The following is a 23,377-nucleotide window of genomic DNA, read 5'->3' on the forward strand; positions in this document are numbered from 1 at the left end:
GCGCCCAGGTCACAGGGCTGAGCGGGTGGCTGCACGCTCCCTGCGAGGGAAGCGCAGACGTGGATACATGCTGCTGGGACTTCATACCGTGATCATTTGTTCTTGCTCTTTGGAACGGGAGAAGAGATAAGAGCTCACGCTTTTCACTTTTTCTTTCTTTATGAACGTACCAAGGCCACGCATTATCCAGCAAAGGACAGAGCACTCCACTCTAGCCACTGATAAGGTCACTGAGAAGTGAGGAGCAGTGGGTGTAAGGGAAGGGAGGGGAGAAAAAAACCGCCTCTGAACCCATTGTGAAACACCCCAGCCCACCTCCCTGCGCTGGCCACGAGGGCCGAGAGCAAGCTAATCATTAGCAAAGCCTTGCGACATGGTGCCCACAGCTTTACGGCCACCTAAAGGACACCCCGTGGAGGGGCTGATTTGCACTTAATCCTCGTGGTATCGCTACAGAGTGGCTCCATCATCCCATGGCACAAGAAACTGCTATTGCCATAGGGAGGGGTGGTTGTATTCCCACTCTGTGAACCCCTGGCAGATGCTACCTGGAGAAAACTGCTCTGCTCTCCCACTGCAACACAAGCGATGAGCAGCCTCATCCACCTATGAAGCCGAGTGCTGCTCTGAGCGGGACGTAAACGAGAACACCACAGAGGTATCTTTGAACTTCAGTTTTTCCTAGGAATTTGTATTGTGGGCTGTCAAATTCACCCTGCTGCACAATATGCTCATGCAAATATTCATGAAGCGTAACTGGCATTTACCGGAGAGACCACAGCTGAGTACCAGCCTTATTTTGCATCCTCACCCTGAGTATATATTTAGATTCTAAAGTGTCGGGCACATTTGTCATTTAAATCATGCCAAGCACAACAGGGCCTAAGCAGCTGAGATTTCTTGGCACAAGCAGAACCCAGATAACAAAGATCAGGAAAGAGCCCTTACCAAAATAAAAATCAATTTCCTAAAATCAAATGTTTTGGTATTATTCAGTAATTACAGTGTCTGCAACAGAGAGCCTTCTTTGGGCTGTTCTTAAGGGTCTGGCTCTGTTCTGTGGCAAAAGCCTGTTATCTCTCTTGTTATCACAAACTAGACTCAACTGCTCTTGAATTAATCAATTTTTACCTAAGCCCACAAGTCCCAGTCTCAGAAAAGCATCTTGCAAATGCAAAGGGCTGGGAAGGCTCAATTCCCTGTAACACAGGACATCTCCATTCCCAACAGTTTCACTCAAATCCTCTCCAAATTTGCTCTGCCAGACATGGGACAAAAACTAGCCCTAAAACAGGAAAGCTGAGGACAGGCTGCTCCCTTCAGCCTTCTTTCCTGCCAGTGTTTTTAACAAAGATCTAGAAAGTAAGATGACCGGAACTAGGAAATGTAATATCGAGGACCTGCTTCCTTGCCAGGAGGGGAAATCGTGCCAGGGGAGACCTGCTGACTGCAGGAAAAACGAGGAAGGGGAAGGTGTGAGAGTGCAGCCGGGAGGGCAAGGCGTATGGCCACTGCTCAGGGCAGTGTGGGGGGAAGATTGAGAGCCGGGGTACGAGCGTCACCCCGATCGAGCTGCCTACTCCTCTGCAGCATCCCTGCCTCGCTCGGGAACAAGCAAAGGGAAACCAAATAAATACAGAGGGCAATCTCCCTCCCGAGCAGGGCAGAGGCAGGCAGGATAGCTAAGGCAAGCCTCGGTATATTCCTAAAAGCACGATGGCAGGGGAACAGGAGGGATGGCAAAACCGGGAGAGGAAACGTGAGCACCCGATGCCATCCAGAGGGGATGGACCCCCTGTCCCAGCGATTCAGACCAAACCCTGCAGCTTTTCCTGTGCTGTCACACAGGAAAATGCCCACAGGGAATGGGCGACCGGCATCACATGAGACAGTCCTGCAGGACAGAAGCATCGAAGCACTAAACCCCAGGTTGGGGTTACCTGCAGCCACCCCCCCGGCACTCCCCAACATCCCTGCCTGCGCGGGGAGGGCTGCTCCTGTAAAGTCAAATGCTGAGGAAAGTAACAGAGCAAAGTAACACAGAACCAGGAGAGCTGCCTAAGGTGGCTGGCTTTTTGGGGGTGCTGAAGAAACCCCTCTGAGTGGGTATACCAACTGGCCCAGTCTTCTAGAGGCCCCAGAGACCCCCACGGTGACACCAGGGAGGGGACAGCCCAGCCAAGCGGTCCAGAGGGACATGCCCTTCTGGAGCCTCCTTCCCCACTCCACATGCCCCTGCTAGGGCACCGGTAGGATGGAGAGGGGAAAGCACCCCTGCTTTTGTCCTGGAAGAAATCGGGTTGCCACCACCCTCCAGCTGTGTGCACAAGTGAGAAGCCCCCATTTCAGAAAAAACCACCAGCGTAAACTGTATCAGAATTAAATATGCTTTTTCCCAGTGCTACGCAACACATCCAGAAGTGCAACACTGCGATTTTATTTTGACAGCCCTCCTTCTGCAGGCCCGGCAGCTAGCATGGGCACCCCTCTCACCAAGCAGTAGTAAGAGCAGAGCTTACCTTGCCACCTTCTTGCTTGAGAGTCTTTTATTTGGACTGTAAAATGAAGAAAAAACAGGAAAGAGTTAGGAAAACCGACAGCGGAGAGCAAGGGAAACAGGAAACTGCGAGCACGCCGGGGCACATCCTTCGCTATGGCAGGGGAGCGCCCATGCGGCATGCACCACCCGCACAGCCCGGCCACCCCCGGGGAACAGCAGGCGAGGAAACCGCTCAACAGCGCGGCGATAACGAACCAAATGGACTAACGCCGCAGAAAACCTCACCGCCTCCAGCAACGGTATCCTCTCACCAGCTGATCCCTGTCCTGAAAAATGATCCCCGAGGAAAGCACTAACAATAGCTGTGGGTTCGGTGGGCTTCAGCCTGGCGCTGGTGGCACACTGAGCTACATCTCCTGCACCCCGCAGCACCCCAGCAGCCCTGCACCCCACAGCAGCACCCCAGCCCTGCCTCCCCTGTGCCCCCTGCCTGGCGGCGGGGGGACAGGCACCCCTCCTGCCTGCCCGCAGGCACCTCCATCCCCTGGGCTTCTCACAGAGATGATTCTCACTATTCGGCTCTGGATCACCGGAGAACTGCTGCCTACTTGTAGCTCAGAGATTTCAGTGTGCCCCTTTCTGGACGTTAAGCACGAGCACTGCTATAATTGCTGGGGAGGGTAGGACCTCTCCTCTGCACAGATAACTGAGAGTGATCACCCCCCTCCCCGGCTCTGTATATGCCTGAGCCAGCTGCCGCCATACCACAGCGGTCAGGGTTTAGCTAATGCCCAGCGTGACCCATGGTATGAACAGCCAAGGTCTGCGTTACCCTGCCCCTCGGGACAGGGCTGCAGGCTCTCCCCACTGAGAAAAAGGCATTTTTCAGAAACAGCTACTTGCTAAGCTAAGATGCTCCATCCAGTCCTTCGGTCGTGACCGATGCAGCTGCACGCTCATGAAGCGAGCAGGGCTTGGATCTCACTCCTCGTCTTCCACCCAAACACACACTGTTGTCAAACAGATGCAACTGGGACATATCACTGATAACGTGACAACCATCATCACTGAGCGATGGCAGCAAACAGGGCTCTAGCCTGAGCAGAGGAGCAGCAACTGTGTTCCCTGGTGCTTAGCTCAGTTTAAAGCAAAAAAAATAAACAGAATCATCTAGGAGTCCATTCCTGCCCAGAGCTGCAAAAATTGTATTCACTTTTAGAAGGAGGAACTACAAATAGCTCAGGACAATTTTCTTTTTTTAAAAAATACAATGACTGAGCAGGACCAGGGGCTGTTGTCAGAGTTACCAGCTCTTGTGTCAAAAGTGCATCCTCAGATCCCAGATTTCCAAGGAGCGCAAGAGCCACTGCTGGCCAGGCTTCAAGGATGCTCGGCAGCCGCCTGAGGGGAGGAGGTCAGACCCCTGTGTTTGCCAGCAATTGCAACGAGTCACGTATGTCCCCAGCACCGGAGGGAGAAAAAATATTTTTCTCTGCAAACAGCTTATCAGAAAGCAGTGCCGGCACCCACGGGTCTCTTTGGAGGGGACAAAACACATAACCTCTGCTTCAAGGGCACTAAAACAAACTGTATTTTCACAAGACTGATTCATCCTGAACTCCTTGTGGAATTCTTCCCTGCCTTCCCGTGCCGTGGGCTCAGGCAGCAGCGCCCCAATGCTGGGACCAGGCTCCCCACCTTGCTCTGTGTACAGAACACAGTATATGCGCCCACAGCCTTGAAAAGCGAGGCTGTTACACAGCGGCTCGGGCTCCACCCCAGCTGCTAGCATCCTCTGGGGCTGGCGTATTCAGGCTTCGCCTGCCAGGCGCAGCGCGAGGCTGCCTGGCCCACATTTTGGTCCAGTCTCTGCCGCTCCCTCCGCCTGCAGCCTGTGACTTGTCCCCTGCACCGAGGGCTTCACGCTGCTGGTGATGCTGGGAGCAAAACCTGGTCCCGCCGCATCCCGCACGCTGCACGGGGACACCCCTAGTGTCCTCACTGTACAGAAGGTGGGCAATGCCCCTCCCATTGGATCAGTGCGCAGGGGCTCCTGGAACAAGTTTCCAGCAAATTTGTGCACGGGAAACCCTGAACACAGACGGAGGAACCATACCTACTTGCCCTGAGCCCCAAGGGCACGTGTTATATCAACGCCATGACACCATGGGATGGGGAAGCCTCCTCTGGAAATCCCACCCATCGCAGGAGGCTCTGAGGCATTACTTCAGCTTTGCATGTAAATTAGTGGGAGAAAGCAGGAATGGAGTGGGGCTACTGGTGCGTCCAGGGAAGTCCAGTGTTCTCCTTAATAACCTGCATAACCTGAGACCCATCGCTGACCCTCAAAGCCTCCAACAGCAAAGGCAACTATCTACCCATGAACAAGAAAGGGAAAGTACTTTTTCCATTAAAAAAACTAAGGTCACGCTCCTAACTTGTTTTCCAGTTCCCTTCCCACAGCTATCTAGCCCAGCAGAGCCCCCATGTCACACTATCCCTGCAGAGGACAGACAGCAACCAAAAACCAGGCTTGAACAAGCACGCCAGATGCGATAAGAATGACTGTCATTAATGCCGCCCATCCTTCCACCGTATGGACCGCAAACATGTAAAAAACCCAACCAACCAACCAGAAATCGCTCCCCACTTGTCAAACCAGCAAGTCCAGCTGCATGTGCTGGTAGACCTCAAAACATGACCTCCCAGAACTCCCTACATGAAGCCCCTAGGCAAAGGCACTGGTGTCTCACACGTCTGCCTGGCTAGCGGTGGCACAAGGTGGGCAGGCTGCTGGTGAAGCCAGGTAAAATAAGGTTTTACTGCTGCAAAGCAAGAGCATCTATAGGAAAGGTCCCAAGCTGCGGAGAGCAAGCTGATGCTTTCAGGTTACTGCTGCAGCAGGAGGACAGGCTGCGCCTGCCCCTCCAGGTTGAACCAGCAGCTCAGGCGTGCCTCCACACTGGGTATTACCGGCCAGAAGACCTGGCAGTCTTTTCCTTGGTGACAGAAATACTGTACACGATCAGCTTACGGCTTCAAGTCCCGATGCAAGGACTGCATGACTCGGAGCGTGAAGAAGCACCCACCACTCGGCAGGACATGCAGAGAGGCTGCCCAGAGCGGAAGGGAAGACCCTCATTGTCTGCCAGCCTTCGGGGCTCAGATTAAAGGAAACTTCTGCTCACCCTCCGTAACGTTACCACAGCCTTTTCCACCTGGAGAGGCTCACCTTTGGTGAAACTCATCCCCTTTCTCAACCAAGAATCAAGCAATGCACCGGCAAAGGAAAGCTGTGCAAGACGAGGAGAGTCTTCCCTTCCAGACCATCATTCCCAACACTGAAATGGCCACACACAAGCCCAATTACCTATTCATTTCAAGATCATTCAGGCGAGCGGAAAGATCCTCAAGGCGGTTGATTTGTTTGTGGCACTGGCTACAGTAAAACTCAAATGCTTCATCTGCGATAATGCTGTGCAGTTTCGCAGCGAGCGGATTGGTGCTAGAGAAATCACAAGGGTCATTTTAACAGGACAGAACAGACAGAGCTGATTTTCGTCCATGGCTTCCACAAGCTGAGCGTGTGGGCAGGGGAGCTTTTGGTGTCAGATACAAGACTTACAATTAAAAACTTCAGGGCAGATCGAGTCACACCCCCCCACCTCTGCCCTTGATTTTAGAAGCCAAATCACTGTCAGTCTGGAGTTGCTATAAATGAGCAGGACTTCCATCACCCTCCTCCTGGAGCAGCTGAGCTTGGCCCACATTTCCAACCCCACGTGCCAGCCAGCTCTTGTGGAGGACCCCCTGAGAGCCCAGGGACGGCGAGGTGCATGCTTTCCATGAACCCACATCACTACACAGTTTATTTTCTGGCACGATCTTCCAAGCACCCTGTCTCAGGAGGCTCTAGCAATGGTCCTGGTTTGCCTCGGTAAATGCAGCCTGAACTCACACACCACCGGCCAGGGTGCTGCGAGTGTGAGCCAGACCCTTTGGTCACTCACACCACTTTCTGATGGGAGGCTTTAAAGCCAGAGCAGCTGTGCTGCTGCAGACCCACCGTCAGCAGCACACGGCGTCAGATTTTCATTGCAAAGAGCTTTGAAGATAAGCTCAAAAAGGTGGTTGCAATTCAATCGCTCTCTCCTACAAAGGGAGGCACAGAGAAGCTAAGCAGCAGCGCTGCCTTACTGTAGGATAGGGAGCATCTTTTGGCAAGGGGACATGGGGGTCTACAGGATTTTAACAGCTTGGGAAGCTAACAGGTCCCATCAGCTTTTTGTTTTCAGCTGCTGACATGGAAAGCAAGCTGCCGAGGCATTCACCGACACATGGCAAACCAGAGAACCATTTCCCCCACCTGACATGACTTGGGCAGGACGGAGTTTGGCCAAGGGATTCTGAACAGCAAAGAGTCTGTGTTTCTTTGGGGCCAAATATATAGCACAAATCCTTTCTGCAGGAAAACATGCTTCTGGAAGCCACTGACTTTAATCAAAGAAAGGTTAATAGTGAAAAAAACAAAGCAGTTCAATAAGAAAGACAGGTAAAGGTGTGAGCAAACACAAGCAAGCTTAAAACCAAAAGGCATCTGAAAGGGCTAGTCAACCCCGTGATACAGATACACACTGGCAAGTCCTGGCCCAGGAGATGCTGAGTGCGTGAGACACCCCAGGAGGGGTCTCCTGGCCCAGCACCTTTGCACAGCCCCTCACTGACATTTTTGGTTGCAGTGGGGTGTCAGCAGCCCAGCCACCCCCAGGGCCAGGCCTCTGAGTTTGTGCTGTCTGTACAGTATTTCCGAGCCCTCTTAGAACGGGCAAGTGGACAACAGTAAATGCCAAATTGCTCATCACTTCCCATTCCTGGAAAAAAAAACAACACACCACCCAAAGGAACATTCCTCCTACCCTCCAGGGCAGGTCTGGACCCAGGACGATCATTATCCACCAGCGGTCGGTTCAGTCGCTCCGGCTTTGCACGGGGTAAGAGGTGACAGCAGCTTTGTGGCACCTGGAGGAAGCGCTGTGCCCTTTCCGGGGCTCTGCCCCAGCGCCGGGCTGCACATGAGCCCTCACGGGGAGTCTTCCTCGCCTCCGCCGGGAGGCAGAAACGGCTCACCCAGCTGGGTGCATCCCTGGGCAAGGTGGGAACCCGAATCATTAATCAACATGGGAGAAGAAGCGCAGAGGAGAACCCACAGGCCAGCCTGGCAACTCTTCGGGTGCGTGCAGATACACTTGGCCTCTGGCTGCCTTGGCTGCTTGCCCGTGGAGTGGGCGAGAGCTGAAACCGCGCTGTGCCTCGGGGTGCCCCCACCTACCCTCGTGGCACGCCGCCACGCGCTGCGCCGTACGCAGCCCTCCGGCCTCCTCCCTCCAACTCGCAGAGTAACATTTGCCTTCCACAGGGCATCGGTGCTTCCTGACACGGCACGGCGGCAGTGGCAACGGGCACGTACAAGGAGCTTTCCTTTCCATTGCCATTTGTTTCCCAACAAGCGCTGCAGAGGGACCTGCTGCCAGATGGACGTGCCAGGGAAGAGGCGGCAACCCAAGAGGAGGGACCACAACACACACGCAAGGACTAAGCAGGAAAATGCAATATCCCATCGCGTTCCCTGGAGGCTCTTGGGTTTTGTGTTAGACCTCCGGTGAAGATCTGGAGCTGTAGCAGGAAAATTTGTCGACGTTATTCCTGTTTAGAGACACTTGTAACACGGAAAGGCTACGTGGCGATGTCACCTCTTAAAAGTGATGCTGTTCCTCATATTCAAACCACAGCCCAAAAAAATAAAATAAAATATTAATTCAGCCTGAACCAGTGATATCCTGTAGTTCTTTAAGGTTTCACTACATTTAAACGCACTGGGGCAGCGGGGCTTTGCTCAGAAAAACAGCCCAATCCCATAGAACAATCAGCTAAGGACCTACGCTTGCGCAACAGTAATCCAAGGTAAGGGCTAGACCTGAAAGGCATGAGGAAATCCTCTGCATTCTTTACTCTGGAGGTACTGCAGGCTTTGTCTGCAGCCTGCCTCCCTAGCAAGCCTCAGCAGTGAGTCTCCAGCACAAACCACCATGAGCTGCGTGGCCACGTGCCGAGTGAGACCCTCCCAGCAGAGGAAAGATGCTGCGGAGCATGATCGTGTGGATAAGATCCAAAGAGACAGAGCAGCAGAGGGGAGGCAGTGCCCTGCCAGAGCAAGATCTGAACACTGGGAGTGGAGGCAACCTGGGAGCTCCAGGCTGATATTAAAGAAAAAGTTTAGCTGATTGCAAAGCTCTTTTAGCTGAGTTTTTTTCTTGCCAGGAGCCTTCTGGACTAGGTTGGAGGCCCACCCTCAAGGAGGAACTCAAAATGAACACCAAGGCTGGTTTTTATCTGAAGAGCACTTCCCACGCTGCAGCACCAGTGCAGCCAGCCACGCTCGGCATCTCTGCACAGCACAACCAAAGGGCGGCCACAGATGAACGATGTGTCCCTTCCACTGCCGGGCATCCCATCACGTCAAGCGCTGGAGCACTGGTCTCCCGAGGTAATGGGTTAGGCATGCTTCACAGCAACACGCGGCTGTTGCAGGTTTAGCTAACAGCTTCGGGACTGCTGCTGCACCAGCAGAAAAGACAGCCAGCCCTGACCGGCAGCAAAGCGCAGGTGCGGAGATCTGACAGCACTCCTTCCCAGACAGCCCTGGGCAACCAGAATTGCCCGAACTCTATGAAGGGCTTTGGGAAGCTGGTAGAATATAGGTAGACAGCAATAAATAAATAAATAAATAATGCTATGACATGTTTATCCTGCTGCAGAAAGTCACAAATGTGTATGATCCCAAAGGAAAAAAAGTACGTTCTTGTCTTCAACAGAAGCGTGTGGCTGGCAGGGACCGCTCCTGCCTCATGCAGAGATGCACTGCCCAACAGAGCAACGTGTCGCTGGTGTCACCTGTCAGCACAAAGACTCGGTGGGCTGCAGCAGTGGATGATCATTCCAGCTTTTACTTTTTTTCCTTAGAAAGGATTGACGGGTTCTGTACTGTCATACCAGCTCCTCAGTCCACCCTGCACAGGCTGGAAAACCAACATGTGCCCGCTTGCAGACTCTAATGCAAGGAGTGCAGGAAAATGCTACAGCCTGCTTCTTGCTCCACATATCCCTTCGGCTGGCTGGAGAAGGAAGGCTGCTGCAGCTTGTGCAAATCCAACCAAACATCATATCAATGCCAAAAATACAAGCACAAAAGAGAAAGAAAAAGAAAAAGCCATCCAACTTTTTTTATCCAGGGGTAAAGCTGCACGGTGGCTCTCTCTACTGGAAGGTTCTGCGAGATGCCATATCGCTAATAGTGGGAACGTGATGCTGTCCTGGAGACATGTGAAATGCAGACTGCTCTTTCACCTGCTGCCGGGCATTAGTGCCTCTGGATGGGAGGATGTGTACTGTCCAGGAACAGGAAAGATTGAGGGAGGCAACTCCTCTTCCAAGCCAGTTATCCTGTTGTATCCAAAGTTTGCCAGGAACTCCCTCTTGCAGGCCAACTAGCGTGCAAACCCAAAGAAAACAACTCTCTCACACACAAAGCATAGGCGAAGAGCTAAGCAACTGAAAGCGGTTAAAACATTGCCAGCACTGTGCGGGGTGTTACCTGGGAGAGAGGAACGAGGAGCTGTTAAAGCTGCTTTCCCCATTACACAAGCTGTCCGAGAACAAATCTGCTTCATTCCCTTCTCCATAATCCTCAAAATGCTCCTCTCTGCTAATGACCGTAACGATGGAGTGGCTGAGTTCCGAGCCCAGGGGCAGGTCGTGCGGATGGGATCTGTGGGAACAGAGGGGAAGACGTTAGAGAGCGGCCACCACAGCAACTTTTCCGACTGCATCCCATACATCTGCTTTCCAAGTCACGCCTCCCACGTTGGCAGACCAGGCTGCCCTTCCTTACAGTGCAATTCACCCTGTGCCTTGAACACTGAAGGGGCAGCCCGGGCATCACTGGGAAGTTTACAGCAATTTTTTTTTTTTTTACAACAAACTGTTGCTTTTTCACGCAAGCTCCCCTGGCAGCTGCGACAGAGGATTTGGGGGCAGTAAGACTTGCAAGACAGTGTTGCAGGGTTAGTGGCAAGCCCTTGCATGGCCCAGCCACAACTGAAAGCAAAGAAAAAGCTCAGCATGTCCCAAACACACCCTAAGTATGTTTTGAAATACACCACCCGTCTATGCGCCAGGCTCACACTTGCTTATTGCTGTATAATCCTATCAAGAGCCCAGCACCAGGGTTTAACACTCTTAACACCGTCCCACCCCCCTTCCACGACACAAATCCTGGCCGTTACAGGCTGCCAAACCCGGCAGCCACAGACCCCCTGGCAAGACGAAGGAGCCCCTTCCCTGCTCCTGCTGGGAAAACACTGTATGCACTCATGACAATCTTGGAGGGGGGAATGCCGTTTCGTGTGGTTTTAACACTGGATACAGAAGGCTGTAGTGTGTTAAGCGTCAGCATAAATCCCAAATACACTCAGCACAGGTCCTGGGATGTCTCTTGCTTCGGAGGGGACACAGCTCAGCACAGCAGTCATTGCTTCTGTGTCTTTCTGCGTGCGCAGCATTCATTGTATGAAGTCAAACCACCACAGCAGTATGGGCATGCTCTCAGGGACCTTCCTGCCCAGGACTGCAGGGGGTTTAACATAAAGCTGGGGGGAAAAGGCAGGGGGTATTTGTAAGAACCAGACTTGAAAGCAGCCCAGGTGTCTACGAGCCACAGGTCTGTGTTTTGAGGGGACTAGCACTGCTCTCCACTGCAAAATTCAATGCTCTATAACCCCTCCCTCCCCGCTGCATTATTGTAACTAATATTTCAGGCTATACGCCCACCTTCATTCACTTGCTAGGAAAGGGAAAACGGGGTATGACTGGATTGCTGTACTAAATCAGAAAGAAAAAAGATTACCGGTAAGTCATTTACAACAAAAACCTGTACCATCTGAAGGATTTGCCCTTATCCTGCTAATAAAAACATGTCAACTCTCCAGCCAAAACAGGAGCAGATCTCTCTTTAACCGCAGACAAGTCCAGTCCAGCTTGCGGGCATCTGTACATCCTCCCTGAGCGCTTGAGAAGCGGCGTTATTCCCGCAGCGGGATCCATCAGAGCCCATCCTCCCCAGCGGTGAGTCAGACGCTGCACCCAGCAGACCATTGCCAAAAGCATCGGAAATCTCTCCAAGAATAGAAGACAGGGGATGGAAGTTTGAACTCCCAAGCAAAACCCAACCCCACATCTCTAAATTTGGGGCTGTGGTTTGACAAGCACCGTACAGAAGCAGATCTGATCAGGCACCTGGAAACCCCTCAGCCAGGGATGCTTCGGGCAATAAACTATGAGTATTTCATCCACACCTACCAAAAAGCAGCGTTGAAGCTCTGATTCAGTCCACCGGCTGCGCTGGTTGCACTGTGCTTACTAACTGTCCCCTGGAAGAGCTTGGAGCACCAGAGGTGTAAAACTGTTGTCCTGCCTGGGGTTTGGTGGCACCAAACCCAGCCCACAACAACTTGGGAATAGAACTCCAGAGGTTTCCATCTCAAGCCTTCCAAATCTTTAAGACAAATGAATATTCTTCTTGATATTTTTGGCTACCTGGAATTGGCAGACATTTAGGACACCTGGCAAGAGGTACCACTGCACTGGGACTGAGCACCCGAAGGACACCCAACCTCCCCAGGCCCACACTGGGAATAGCAGGGAAGCCCCATGAACAGCTTAATCTTAAAAAAATTCCCGAGCAAAGTCTTTTGTACCTACAGGCAGGTGAATCTGAGGCACAGCATTTTCCCCAAAGGATGGGAGCGCACGCAGGCTGCCATGACCCCTCCAGAGACCCTCTGCTCGGCGGCCGGGGAGCTCAGCAACCGATTATATCCCAATTTAACTGTCACTGAGCTGAACGCGCTTGGGTGAGGAGAGCCTAGCCAGATAATCTCATTTTTTCTCTAATCCACAGCACCCTTTCAGCCCCGGCACTGAGTGCCCAGCAGCACTGACTCTGCATCTCTAACGTCCCCAGACATGATTTTGGGGTGGGAGAGAAGCTTGGTGCTTTTTAAAAGCAAAGGGAACTGCAAGTACTCACCAGAGCACCAAGCCTGGGTGACGTGTTTTGGGCCAAAAACATTCTTGTGCATTAGCAGACCTTAAGCAATGATGGTCCCAGAGGTTTCAGTGCAGACCGGTGCTCTCGGGTCAGTATTAAAGGAGCTATTCCCTCCCCTCCTGCCCGCCAGCATCCCAGTTTCACCCCAAAAGCCACTTTTCCTGCAAAATCTAGGGAACGAGGCGGGCCCAGGAGCAGTTTTGCCAGCAGCGGTTCAGAGCTGGGGAAGATGATCTTAACTCACACTTCGGTGCTTCAGGCACAAGTTTGAAACTAGTTATTACAGGAGGTGGTTGCACATCAAAGGGCACACGCATGTTTAGGTAAAACAAGAATACGATGAGTTCCCCTCCTGACTTGAAAATTATAATGTTGTGTTTCTGGCTTAAGTGATAGATTAAAAACTGCAAGTATTTCAGGTGTTTGGATCATCTGAGAAGTTATTTTAGAGGTTAAAGATGCTAATGAGGCTACAGAAGTTCTCCCAAGGCAAGCAACAATTAACTCAAAGAGATTGCCAGGCCGAGCTCCAAAACAGCCTACACACCGTGTGCAGCCTAATTATTATCATTATTCTTAAAGAAGAGCTATTTTGGTCTTGCATGAAGTTACAAATACAAAGAACAAACCAACCAGTTTCAGCAAGACAGACCCAGCCCACTTTATTTTTAAATCCTCAGGCTGTCTCCCTCGCTCCCTGTCTGCTCCTGGTTTGCCAGCTTCCAGCCCCTCGCCGTCCCCACTCACCCATGCTCCGGCTCCTCGATGGGATCCGTGAACTCCGAGTGCACAGTGGAGTCGATGGCACTGTCTGTTTCTACCTCGTCGTGCATCTCGTGATGTACTAGTGTGCTGGTGTCTTCATCCGTGAAGGTTTCGCACTCGCTGTACGTGCTCTCTGAGCCCATGTACGCACTGTCAGTCACCTCATTTGCCTGCCAGAAAACACAAGAGGACAAAAATAAGATAGTATAGCTATGTGGTTTTGTTGCAGAGCAGGACAAAACATGTGTGAGGCAGCTAATTACTGTTGTGTGTTGAATTTCTGTGCTTAGAAATCCAACCTCCTAAAACCAGCGTGAGCCGTACCCCACGTCCCGCTGCTGCTCTGGCTCCAGGTCCTAGGACCGAGTGCCGCTCCGGCTGCGCCACAGCCTTTGGCCGCGCATGATTTGCAGAGTTTGGAAAGCAGGTTACAGAAATACATACTAAATAAGAGTTGGAGGGAGGTTTTGCTGTGAGCAAGTATGGATTTGTCGAGTCCAGGAGGGATTACCCACTGCTTACTCTGCGGTTCTGACCACCGTTGCTTTCACCCACTCCATTTTAAGGGGACACTATTAATCTGAATTCTCTGCAAACACCACCATTCAAAAGTAACAGTTAGCCCTTAAAGCACTTTCCCCTCCGTCTAGTAATACGAGGGCACCTTCCATCCCTCAACAGAAAATAAGCTGGTTTATAAATCTTCATTACAGTGTCTAATTTGCAGGGACTCAGAGCAGGGCACTCAAATAATCTCCGCACTCCAGCTGAACAGCATCTCGACTATTTCGCACTGCTTCGCCACATCCAGCACCTGCGGCAGGCTCTAGGAAAGCAGCACAACGTGATTTTGAAGCCACCACGCTATGAGCCAGGAGGACCAGGTTTTCCTCCCAGTTCTGCCCCTCAGGCAGGTGTTATCTTGGTCCTGCCTGCTTGCTCGCACCCGTGGGCAGGGACGGCTCTCCCTGGACACCCACAGTGCTGAGCCCAGAGCCACCCCGATGTTCGGAGGAGAACCGTTGGGAGCACCAGAAGGAACACCATCCTAAAGCAAAAGCTCTTGTTACCCATCAAAGTGCCAGCTCATTTCCCAGCATTTATGGGATTTCCCCAGCGCACCTCAGAATTCAAATAATTTTTGGCTCTGGGATCGCAGTTGCGGTGGGATCTGTGAGTGCCAGCGCTGAGCTCCAGCTGATCCCCTGTCACTAGAGGTGCTGGGCACAGGGACCGGAGCCCTCCTGCCTGGCCTCAAGATAAAGAGACACCCATGAAAAGCCGTTTGCTCCATCTGAAGTTCAACCAATGGGATCAAACTGGCTCAGCTGCTGGCTGCACCCCCTCCAGCAGGGCAAAGCAGCAGCATTTTGAACGAAGGCACCAACACTGGAGCAAACCTCTCTTCCTCCACACAGAGCAGCTTTCAGGGCTTTTTCCAAGGATTTTTGAGAAAACTATTTCTCAAAGCCCTGCATTACAGCAACTGGAAAGAAAACACATAGACGTACCACCCTTGTGACAGCAGAACGAAAAACTGCGTTAGAGCTGTTCATCTGAAGCAGGGTGTATGTGTGCATTTGGACAGCAGGAGAGCACCACGCTGAGACACAAACGTCCCACTGCCATTCTGTTACCTAGAATTTGCAAACGCTGCTCTCACCGGCCTGATTCTCCTCTTTCAGGAAATGCTTTGCAGCCCAAAGAACTTCTGCAGCTGTCACTGTCAGCACAACCAACGCCTCGTTTTGTTTCACTCACAAATTCCCAGGCTGCCCCGGCACATGCAAGGCGCAGAAGAGATAGCAAGGACTTGTACAGGTGCCCAGAAAACCTCGAAGGGATGGAGAGAGAATTACTCAGCAGCGGTTCTTATTCCACAGGGACACTGGGGAGCCGAGCAAAGCGACCCAGGCAGCACCCTCGCTGCGCTCCCTGCTGCGGACTCTCACCAGTCCCTGCGCCAGCTGAGCATGCTCAGCTGGGTGATGGATGGAGACAACCAGCCAGGAGCCCCTCTGGGAAGCTTGGTTCAGCCTTCGTGGACCCACGCTGACTTACAGGCACCAACAGCTCTCTAGGAAGTTAAACGTGACATAAACCTTCATGAAACCAGTCTGAAGTCAGCATCAGAAGGAGGCAGGGCTGTTCAAACGAACTGGGTTCAGAGGACAGGCTGCTGTGGCACATCATCCCTGGCACAGGAGAAGGCAGCTTTCACTAGCTTCAAGATAAAAACAAAAGCCTCCTAAAACACCCACCCACCTTAAAAAGCATAAATCAAGCAAGACTACTTATATACCTAAAGCCGGGGACTTGTTTAAGTGCTTTACTGGATTTGTGCACTTCCTAGAAACACTGTTCAGGCTCTTAATACTTGAGCAGAAGGAGGATGAGGCGATTGGGAAGCGGAGGCTTGCTCTGCCAGCTTGCTATGGACACACGAGGACATTGCAGCATCCCTGAGCCCGGCAGCTCCCTCCCCAGCCTCCAGAGGAAGGGGTGCTCGGGCAATTCTGAGTGCTTTTTCCAAGCTATTTGCAGCGTACACCAAGTTTAGGAGAGGTCAGGCTTCAGCAGAGTGGACAGTGTTGTGCTGCATCATCGCTTACGTTTTGGGCTGGGGGAAAAAACCCACCTCCAGCCCAGACTGCAGGTCCCCAGCGCTCACAGCAGTGATGGTGCTTCGTGCACGGCTCTGCCGGTGGGAAGCAGTGGGGACCCGATGCAGCAGAGAGGGCTCAAGAGATGACAGCAGCCATCCACATCTGCGGATTTCCCTGCCTGCTTCAAAGGGATACTTTTTACCTGTCCAAAAAAGATTTAATGCCAAACTGGAAATAATCTAGCTTGCAGACCGCAAAGTAAATGCTGCTTTTTTAAAAAAAAATCCAAAAAACCACTGGGAAAGCTTAAATTTAAGTATCAACTGAAGTATTGTAATGAGCATAAAGTAAAGACAACTATTGCAAAGAAACCAAAAAACCCCAAAACACTCCAGCCCACAAATAATTTGATTAAAACACACCCTGTTATGGTTTGGAGCTGACCCTCTCGACACGAAGCGTAATCAGGAGCTGAACGGCTCAGGGCATCAGGGCCCCTCAGATGATTTGTCTATCAAATTGTTACAAAACATCTTATTGATGGGAAATACCAGTACAGCCACGCTGAATGAGGGAGCAAGCCTTTAGAGCTAGAATAGCCACCAGAGCAGGACGTTAACCATCCTCCTTCAGCCATGCTGAGGATGTGCAGCTATTTATTTTAAATAATAATAAGAAAAAATTTAAAACAAGCCTTGTAACACAATTTTCAAACTTCCCTTGTATTTAGCAAAGGAGAAACTTTTTTCTCTTGTAATACTAGCCTAGACGAGAATTCAAATCCAAGAGCCCTGTTAAAATTAAACCTACCTGGTCAATGAGTTAAAAGGCAATTGAAACTGTAAACAAAGTCTTTCTCCTGAGCATGAGCGTGGAGAACTTTGCTTTACTTTTCAGCACAGATTAAGTAACTAAGCTAAAAGATGCAATGAAGAGATAGGCAAAACAAGGGGACTTAGCTAAGGTATGACCTGAAAAGGCAAAGCAAACCCAAGCTGCAGTGCCCTGGGCAAAGGTGCAGCTGCAGGGTGCAGGACGCTGCTCCTCACCGCCCCAGGAGCAGCTGGTTTGTGCACTGACCCTTCAAGCCCCCCTGTCACATCTCTCGTTTGGCCAGGTTTGCCTTTCTGTGAGCAGGCAGAAAGCAAACCCTTCTTCCAGATTAAAAACCCCCACGGTACACTTCAAGACGTCCTGGGCTTGGGACAGCCAGGCTAGGCTACAAATGCCCCGGGGGACTCGCCAAGGAGGTCCCCACCACGTTCAGAATGGGGCTGGTGTCACCATGATCACTGCATTTTAAGTTTCCATCAAATAAAACGTACCCTTAGACACGTCAGGTAAATCTTAGACCTTAAACCTGGGAGACACGCACACACACGGTCCCTGAACTGACACAGGATCCTGGTTCCACTGGGGTTCCCATCCTGACACCAGCTCCTCCAGGAGGGACCTCCCCTGGTGCCGGAGCCACCTGCCCGGCTGAGCACAGCCTCGGCCGTCCCGGCACATCCCTGCCTGCCCAAAGGGGTTCGGCAGAACGTGGGGATCTGAAAGGCCAGCAGTGACCCCTCCTGCTTCTAAAAAGAAATAAATGGATGAAATCAGCGTGGGGGTGACAACGTGCCCAGATCCGACTGGTGAGATGACGAAGCACCTTTAGGAGACTTCTCCAGCAGCAGTGCATCTACTCCAGTCATTTGATTACACATTGAGTAAAGACCGTTGGATTAAATATTTTAAAGAGCCATAAAACCCACACTGATTAAAAAAAAAGCTGCTTGAGTATGAGGAGAGGAAACAAGACTATTGGGAGTCACTTGCAAGGTCTACGCAGGGCCAAGGCAAGCTCTGATCTGTGACGGGCAGAAGCTTTCACCCAGGCTTTGGTAAGGCACTGCCTTGGAGAGGAGGGCAAAGTCTGGCTCCCAGGGAAGCTTCTCCTGGCATGTTCTGCAGGGCTGGTGCTTGTGCCTGGAGCTGTGCCCACATCCCCAGCTCTGCTGTCCTGGGCCACCAGCGCTCAGAAGCTTGGGAGGGGAAGGTCAGGAAGAGGAGAAGGAAAAACAGTGCTGTTTTCCCAGCAAGTGTGAGCCTGTTTATGATGAGTGCCCGCTCTGGCAGCGCACAGGACAGACAGACCGGCTACAAAAAACAACCCCCAAGGACATCCTGGCTTGCTGCTGACCGCAGCCAGGACCCCGGTGCCAGCCCCTGGCTGGGAACGCTGCCCTGGCTGGAGCCGAGCCAGTGGCAGCCCTGCGAACGCCCAGGGACCCCCACATGGATGGTGGCTGCGGGACAGGCTCCGTCCGGAGGGAGGAGGAATACAGGAGGGAGAAGGGACGCAGAGCATCCCACCTGCTCGGTGTGGGATCACAGCACGCAGGGGTAGCCCGGCACGGCTCACAGTACCGTGGCATCAGCCTGCTGGGGACACGCACCTGCCCAGTCTCAGAGCAGGCAATCTGTGCTTAAACTGGCTTTAGACCCATGTAAAGCCAGGGGGAAGGAAGGTAAGTTGTGTTTATAGTCCCACCTGAGTCTGCATTAATACAACCACCCCCAAAGCCCTGAAACACCCTGAGGCACCCAGAAATGTGATCCCACATCGAAGGCTGCTACCAGCAGCAAAGCACTGACCTCTTGGCCACAATATTTGCCTCTTCCTGCACATTCGGGCAATGTCTGCTTTTCAGAGAAGCCAGAGAGCCTGTGCTCAGCCTAGGGTAAAGGCATCTTTCACAACACAGCCCCTGAAATTGGCTTTTGAGGCTGCTACACTCAATAACACCCCTCAAAAGTCAGCAAGAGAGCCACACTGCATCTGTTGGAGCAAATAAAAAACACACCCCCCCACCACCCCCCCCCCAAAAAAACCAACCAAACAAAAAGCAACTCACAAGACACCAGATCTTGCAGACTGCCCTTGGCACCCTGAAAGCCTGCAGCCACTGTCCCTCCTGGTCCAGCTCCCCCAGGAAGAGCCATGCAGAGAAGACTATGAAGATACTATCATGTGCACACCTTTCACGGACTGCAGGGAGGAAAGACCATTCCTAAACATGCTGCACATGCCAACATACTCGGTAAGAAAACAGCAAGCGGCGGAGTCGGGTGGATGCTCAGCCCCTCCAGGGCTGGGAGCAGTCCCAGGGGCCGGAGACTTGCCTTCCTCTAGAAACCCAACCCCTCCTCCTTTCACGTTAGCACTCAGAACCCACCTGTGGGCACATCGCCTCCTTGCCCAAGTCAAACGCAGCTCCAGGTGTGCCCACCGCCAGGAGCCACCGGCTGCTTCTGCAAGGCAGGAGGGAAACAAAGTCCAGGAGATGCTGGGTGTGAGGCTTACTGACTCAGCGCCGTCCGAACAGAGCGCCTTTTGTTCCTGACCTCCCAGCCTCCACCACAAGGAGAGGCGAGTAACGCACACCTCCCCGCCAGCCCCCCCCATTACGTGAATGCCAAAATAAAAGCAACGCAACGCCCAGCCCCATGCCAGGTGCACACGCTTTCTTCCCCCCTGAAACCACCACCCATTAAAAAAGTTAATTTTGAGGAAGACCTATGGAGGCTTCCAGGCCTTATCTCATCCTTCCTGATATTTCTGGTGAATATTTAAGCACAAAATGACAAATTCCTTCCTTACAGCTACAAATAGAAAAATGAATAAAGCTTGCCTTGCTCACCAGGGGAAGATCAGGAGCACTTTGCTACTGATAAGCAACCTCAGTCACCACTGGGGTGACTCAGACGGCAATCTATGATAGGCAATGACAATACTGGCCACAAAGAAGAGCCGGTGCTTCGGTCACAGGTGCTAACCAAGTTTACAAACACACCAACCCCAGCTCTGCATTACCCTCACCCAAGCAGCTGCTTTCTGCAGACGCAGGAGCCCCATCGGAACCAGCACCACAGGGTGACCCGATCCACGGGATCCTCCCTTCCCACAGCAGCCACTGGCACATAAAGTCCTTGACAGTGGATAGTTTGCAGTGCACCGCTCAAACCCCTAAGTTTTGAGAGTTCTGTCTATTTTTCCGTTTCCTCTCTACAGAGACTTCACATGCTTCAAACTTCAGACTCCCTTAATCATGCCTGTCTAGCATAGACAAACATTTCCTCCCATTACCTTCATAAATTACATGTTCTCATTTCCTCCGGGTTATCGTTGCTCTCCTTTGGGCCACATCCTTCCCGAAGCACAGTGCCCCGAGCAGGACCTACTACTCGGCAACACTGACTGGAAGCATCTTCCACCTTGATAACCAGTTGACCTTCTGTGCCGAGTCCAAAGGCAGCAGGGACGCCTGCTAACAGGCACGGCAGCAGGGGGGTTACCCTTTAACCCAAGCTCTCCTCCTTGCTCTGTTCCAATCTGCTACTCAGCTGAGCAGGTCGTAGCCCTTTTGCTCCCCCAGCTCCTCCGTGCGTGCCACAGGACCTCCGGGAGGCGTAGCGCCACTGTGAGGAGCCCAAAGTCAGATACCCCTTACAGTAAAGCTAATCAGCAAACCCCAGCCGCTGCCAGCCTTTCAAACTCTTACGGAGACCCCTTTGCTTCCCACGCCGCCTGGCCCACTCGCAGGCTCCTGCCGCTGCTGCTCCCCGTGCCCAGCCTGCCCGGCGTGCTGCAGCCCAGCCTCCCACCTCTGTCCGACGCGCTGCACTGGTGGCTCAAGATAAGGCTTCAAGGTCTTTGTTTTCCAAACTCATTCCAACCTATTTTGTGCAAGGCAAACACTTCAACTAGGACCTTTTCAGACCAGCAAAGACATTTCTCATGATAACCCTGAACTAAAGTCCTGCCCCCTGGGACAGTTGTGCCAATTAACACTCCCATCCTTTCCTCTAAGCAGTACTGAGTCTATACAACATATGAATTTCCTTTGTATTTTCAGGCTTTTTGTTACTGAGTTACCACCACGGACTGATTTTGGAGTTCAGTCGGAGCAGTTTTAGTAATCCAATTACTGTATTTTCTTGTGCCTAATCAATACAAAGGTAATACAGACTGTTCACTTGTTTGCTGTGAAAATGTGCTGCACACATGCGAATGGCACGGGCAGCTCCCCTCGCCTCTCCGTGCCCAGGAGCAGAAAGGCCTTGGGGATGGTGTGGGACATCGCTCAGGGCTCCATGTGCTTCCCCAAGGGACAGGCAGATGAACAGACATCGAACTGCAGCTGTTATATCTCACACCCTGCAGTTCTGGCCACCTACGAGATTTCGAGTGCAGCAGCTGTTTAGGACAAAATTAACACCAATTCCAGCGGCCAACTTGGAGAGGGATTTGCGATTTCCTTTCATTCAGGCACGACAATGCTTTTGGGTCAGCCTCGTGACCAGAAGCCCATTGAGGCCAGTCCTTCCAGGGAGGGGAACAGCACTGGTAAAGAAAGCCTAAGCCAAAGGGTGAAGAGCTGCAGTCTTCCCATGCTGCTGTCTCATCTCCATCTTCCCATCCCCATTGCTGCTGCAGTGGTACAGCAGTGCTGGCGTGGCAAAGGGCTGCAGACCTTCATACCTGTGCTAGGGTAGTCAGGGAACAGCCCAGAGTCAGTGGAAGAGCTGGCGAGCTGTACCCCAGCTCTGCCCCTGCGTCGGCAGCTCAGGGGCAGGTTGCCTTTGAAGGCTGCAAAGCTTAACCCCATCTTTTCAGAGTAGCTGGCCTCTACCAGACACGCATCTGCTGGTAACAGTGGTATGGAGAGGCAGAGGAGGAAAAACCTCACGTTTGCTGCTTTTGCTGAGGATTGCAAAGTAGGTCCACCACGAAGGTGGAAAACACGTACTCCAAATACTCTGCGCTCACCTTGCACAGCGCTCTGTCTTAGGGAGGGCAAGTATCTTCCTGGTTAGTCTGTAATAAGAAAGGAGGGCTCAGCAAGTCCACTGGGCTACCAGGAGAAGACACAGCAAGTCTACACCAGACTTGTACAACCACTCCACGTGGGCTCATTGCAAAACACAAGCCATGAGGAATAATAGCTGATGCCTCCGGGGAACGGCTCCTGCACACCCAAGTTGCGGTACACCACGCAATCTCAGCAACAGCTTCTGTCTTACCAGCACACAGCTGGAATGCTGCAAGTCTTGGGTCCCCTTTGCAGCTACTCCGAGTAGCTGGAGAAATCCAGCAGTGTGGATTTAAGTTGTCTCACTCTTATTTTTTGCCCTTCAAAAAGCATTAAATTCAATTGTGCCACATGAAAAGAAATTCCAACTTTAACAGACGAAACTGTTCTTTCAGCAGCTGCCAGCTGTGCCTGCGGGCAGGCAGGGTGGAGAGAGGCACGAGTATCCCTTCCGCCCAAAATGCACAAAACTAGATGTGGGACCACTCCAACAACCATTTTACTCCCCAAGATCCACCCTTACTGTGCTGTGCAACTTGCTACTGAACATTTAGCCAGAGGGGATATGCCTGGGGGGGCTGAGGCTTGCAGGGTGCCCGTGTGCGTGCCTGTTAGTGCTGCTGCATGCCTGGTTAGCGTTGCTGTTCTGAGGAAGCAAAATTCCCCTCTTGTGGCTGTGCAGGGCTCAGCATGATGCATATTCCTGGCTGCTACGAAAGGAGCCACAGCAGCCGCCCAGCAGATGGCAACAGCCCTGCGCAAGGCGCACAGCACTGCACAGCACCACAGCACCGCACAGCACCACCACCTGCCCCGCTGCCCCTGCGCCTCTCACCTACAGCAGCTGCAGCTGCCCTATTTTGCAGATCTCAAAAAAGGCTGTCCTACAACCCTGCTGGCCTAAAGCACGAGTTCCCACAGCTAAAATCAGTATTTGTGCTATCTGGCGCGCTCCTGGTCAGCCTTTACGGAGCACAGCCTTGCACTGGCTCTGCCTCTCCTCCAGCCTACCTGAGGTTACACGTCCCCATGCCCAATCCCAGCGTAACTCTGGCAGCACACCCCATTTCTGTGGCGTGCTTTTGTTTTGAAAGAGTCAACCTTCCTGCTCTGCATCGCTCCATCGGGCTCATCTGCCCCCAAGAGTCAGGGCAGAGCCCTTGTCCTAGGGCAAGGCACAGTGGCTATCAAGAAAGCCAAGTCCAAGTTCACCTTTCCCCCCTGCAGAACATTGCAAACGAGTCCACGTACCTCAGAACTGAGTCACGAGCTCCATGGGAGCTTGCAAGGGAGGCGAGAACTCCTACCTCCCAGTTAGTCAGCCGCAAAGCTGTGCTGGCCCAGCCCGGGGGAATACAGGCAAGGACCCCGGTGCCTGGACAGACAGACTCCAAGCTCCCTTTACGTAGCTTTTGCAAAGCAAGGGAGCCAAACCCGCTGCCACCATTTTTGGGTGACGTTTCCCTCCAGAAGTAGAAAG

General features: G+C 52.3%; 1 protein-coding gene across 8 annotated transcripts in view; it reads right to left on the minus strand.

Annotated features, from left to right (window-relative positions):
* Positions 1–23,377, minus strand: part of RAB11FIP3 (RAB11 family interacting protein 3) — a 77,797-nt gene that overhangs the window by 13,058 nt on the left and 41,362 nt on the right. The window contains exons 1-6 of one of the 8 annotated variants that reach the window (XM_037385987.1): positions 19,261–19,470; positions 18,940–19,073; positions 13,413–13,600; positions 10,152–10,325; positions 5,871–6,005; positions 2,520–2,555 (exon numbers count right to left, since the gene is read on the minus strand). In XM_037385987.1, the coding sequence (XP_037241884.1) occupies positions 2,520–2,555; positions 5,871–6,005; positions 10,152–10,325; positions 13,413–13,573 (506 nt within the window). In that variant the 5' untranslated portion in view covers positions 13,574–13,600; positions 18,940–19,073; positions 19,261–19,470. Of the gene's footprint in view, positions 1–2,519; positions 2,556–5,870; positions 6,006–10,151; positions 10,326–12,316; positions 12,449–13,412; positions 13,601–18,939; positions 19,074–19,260; positions 19,471–19,904; positions 19,985–20,171; positions 20,348–20,689; positions 20,793–23,377 lie in introns of those variants that run through there. The other 7 variants (XM_037385988.1, XM_037385985.1, XM_037385983.1 and 4 more) reach the window with 7 other exon arrangements.

The sequence above is a fragment of the Falco rusticolus genome, chromosome 4 (genome assembly GCF_015220075.1).
Source record: "Falco rusticolus isolate bFalRus1 chromosome 4, bFalRus1.pri, whole genome shotgun sequence".
Classification (NCBI taxonomy): Eukaryota; Metazoa; Chordata; class Aves; order Falconiformes; family Falconidae; genus Falco; species Falco rusticolus.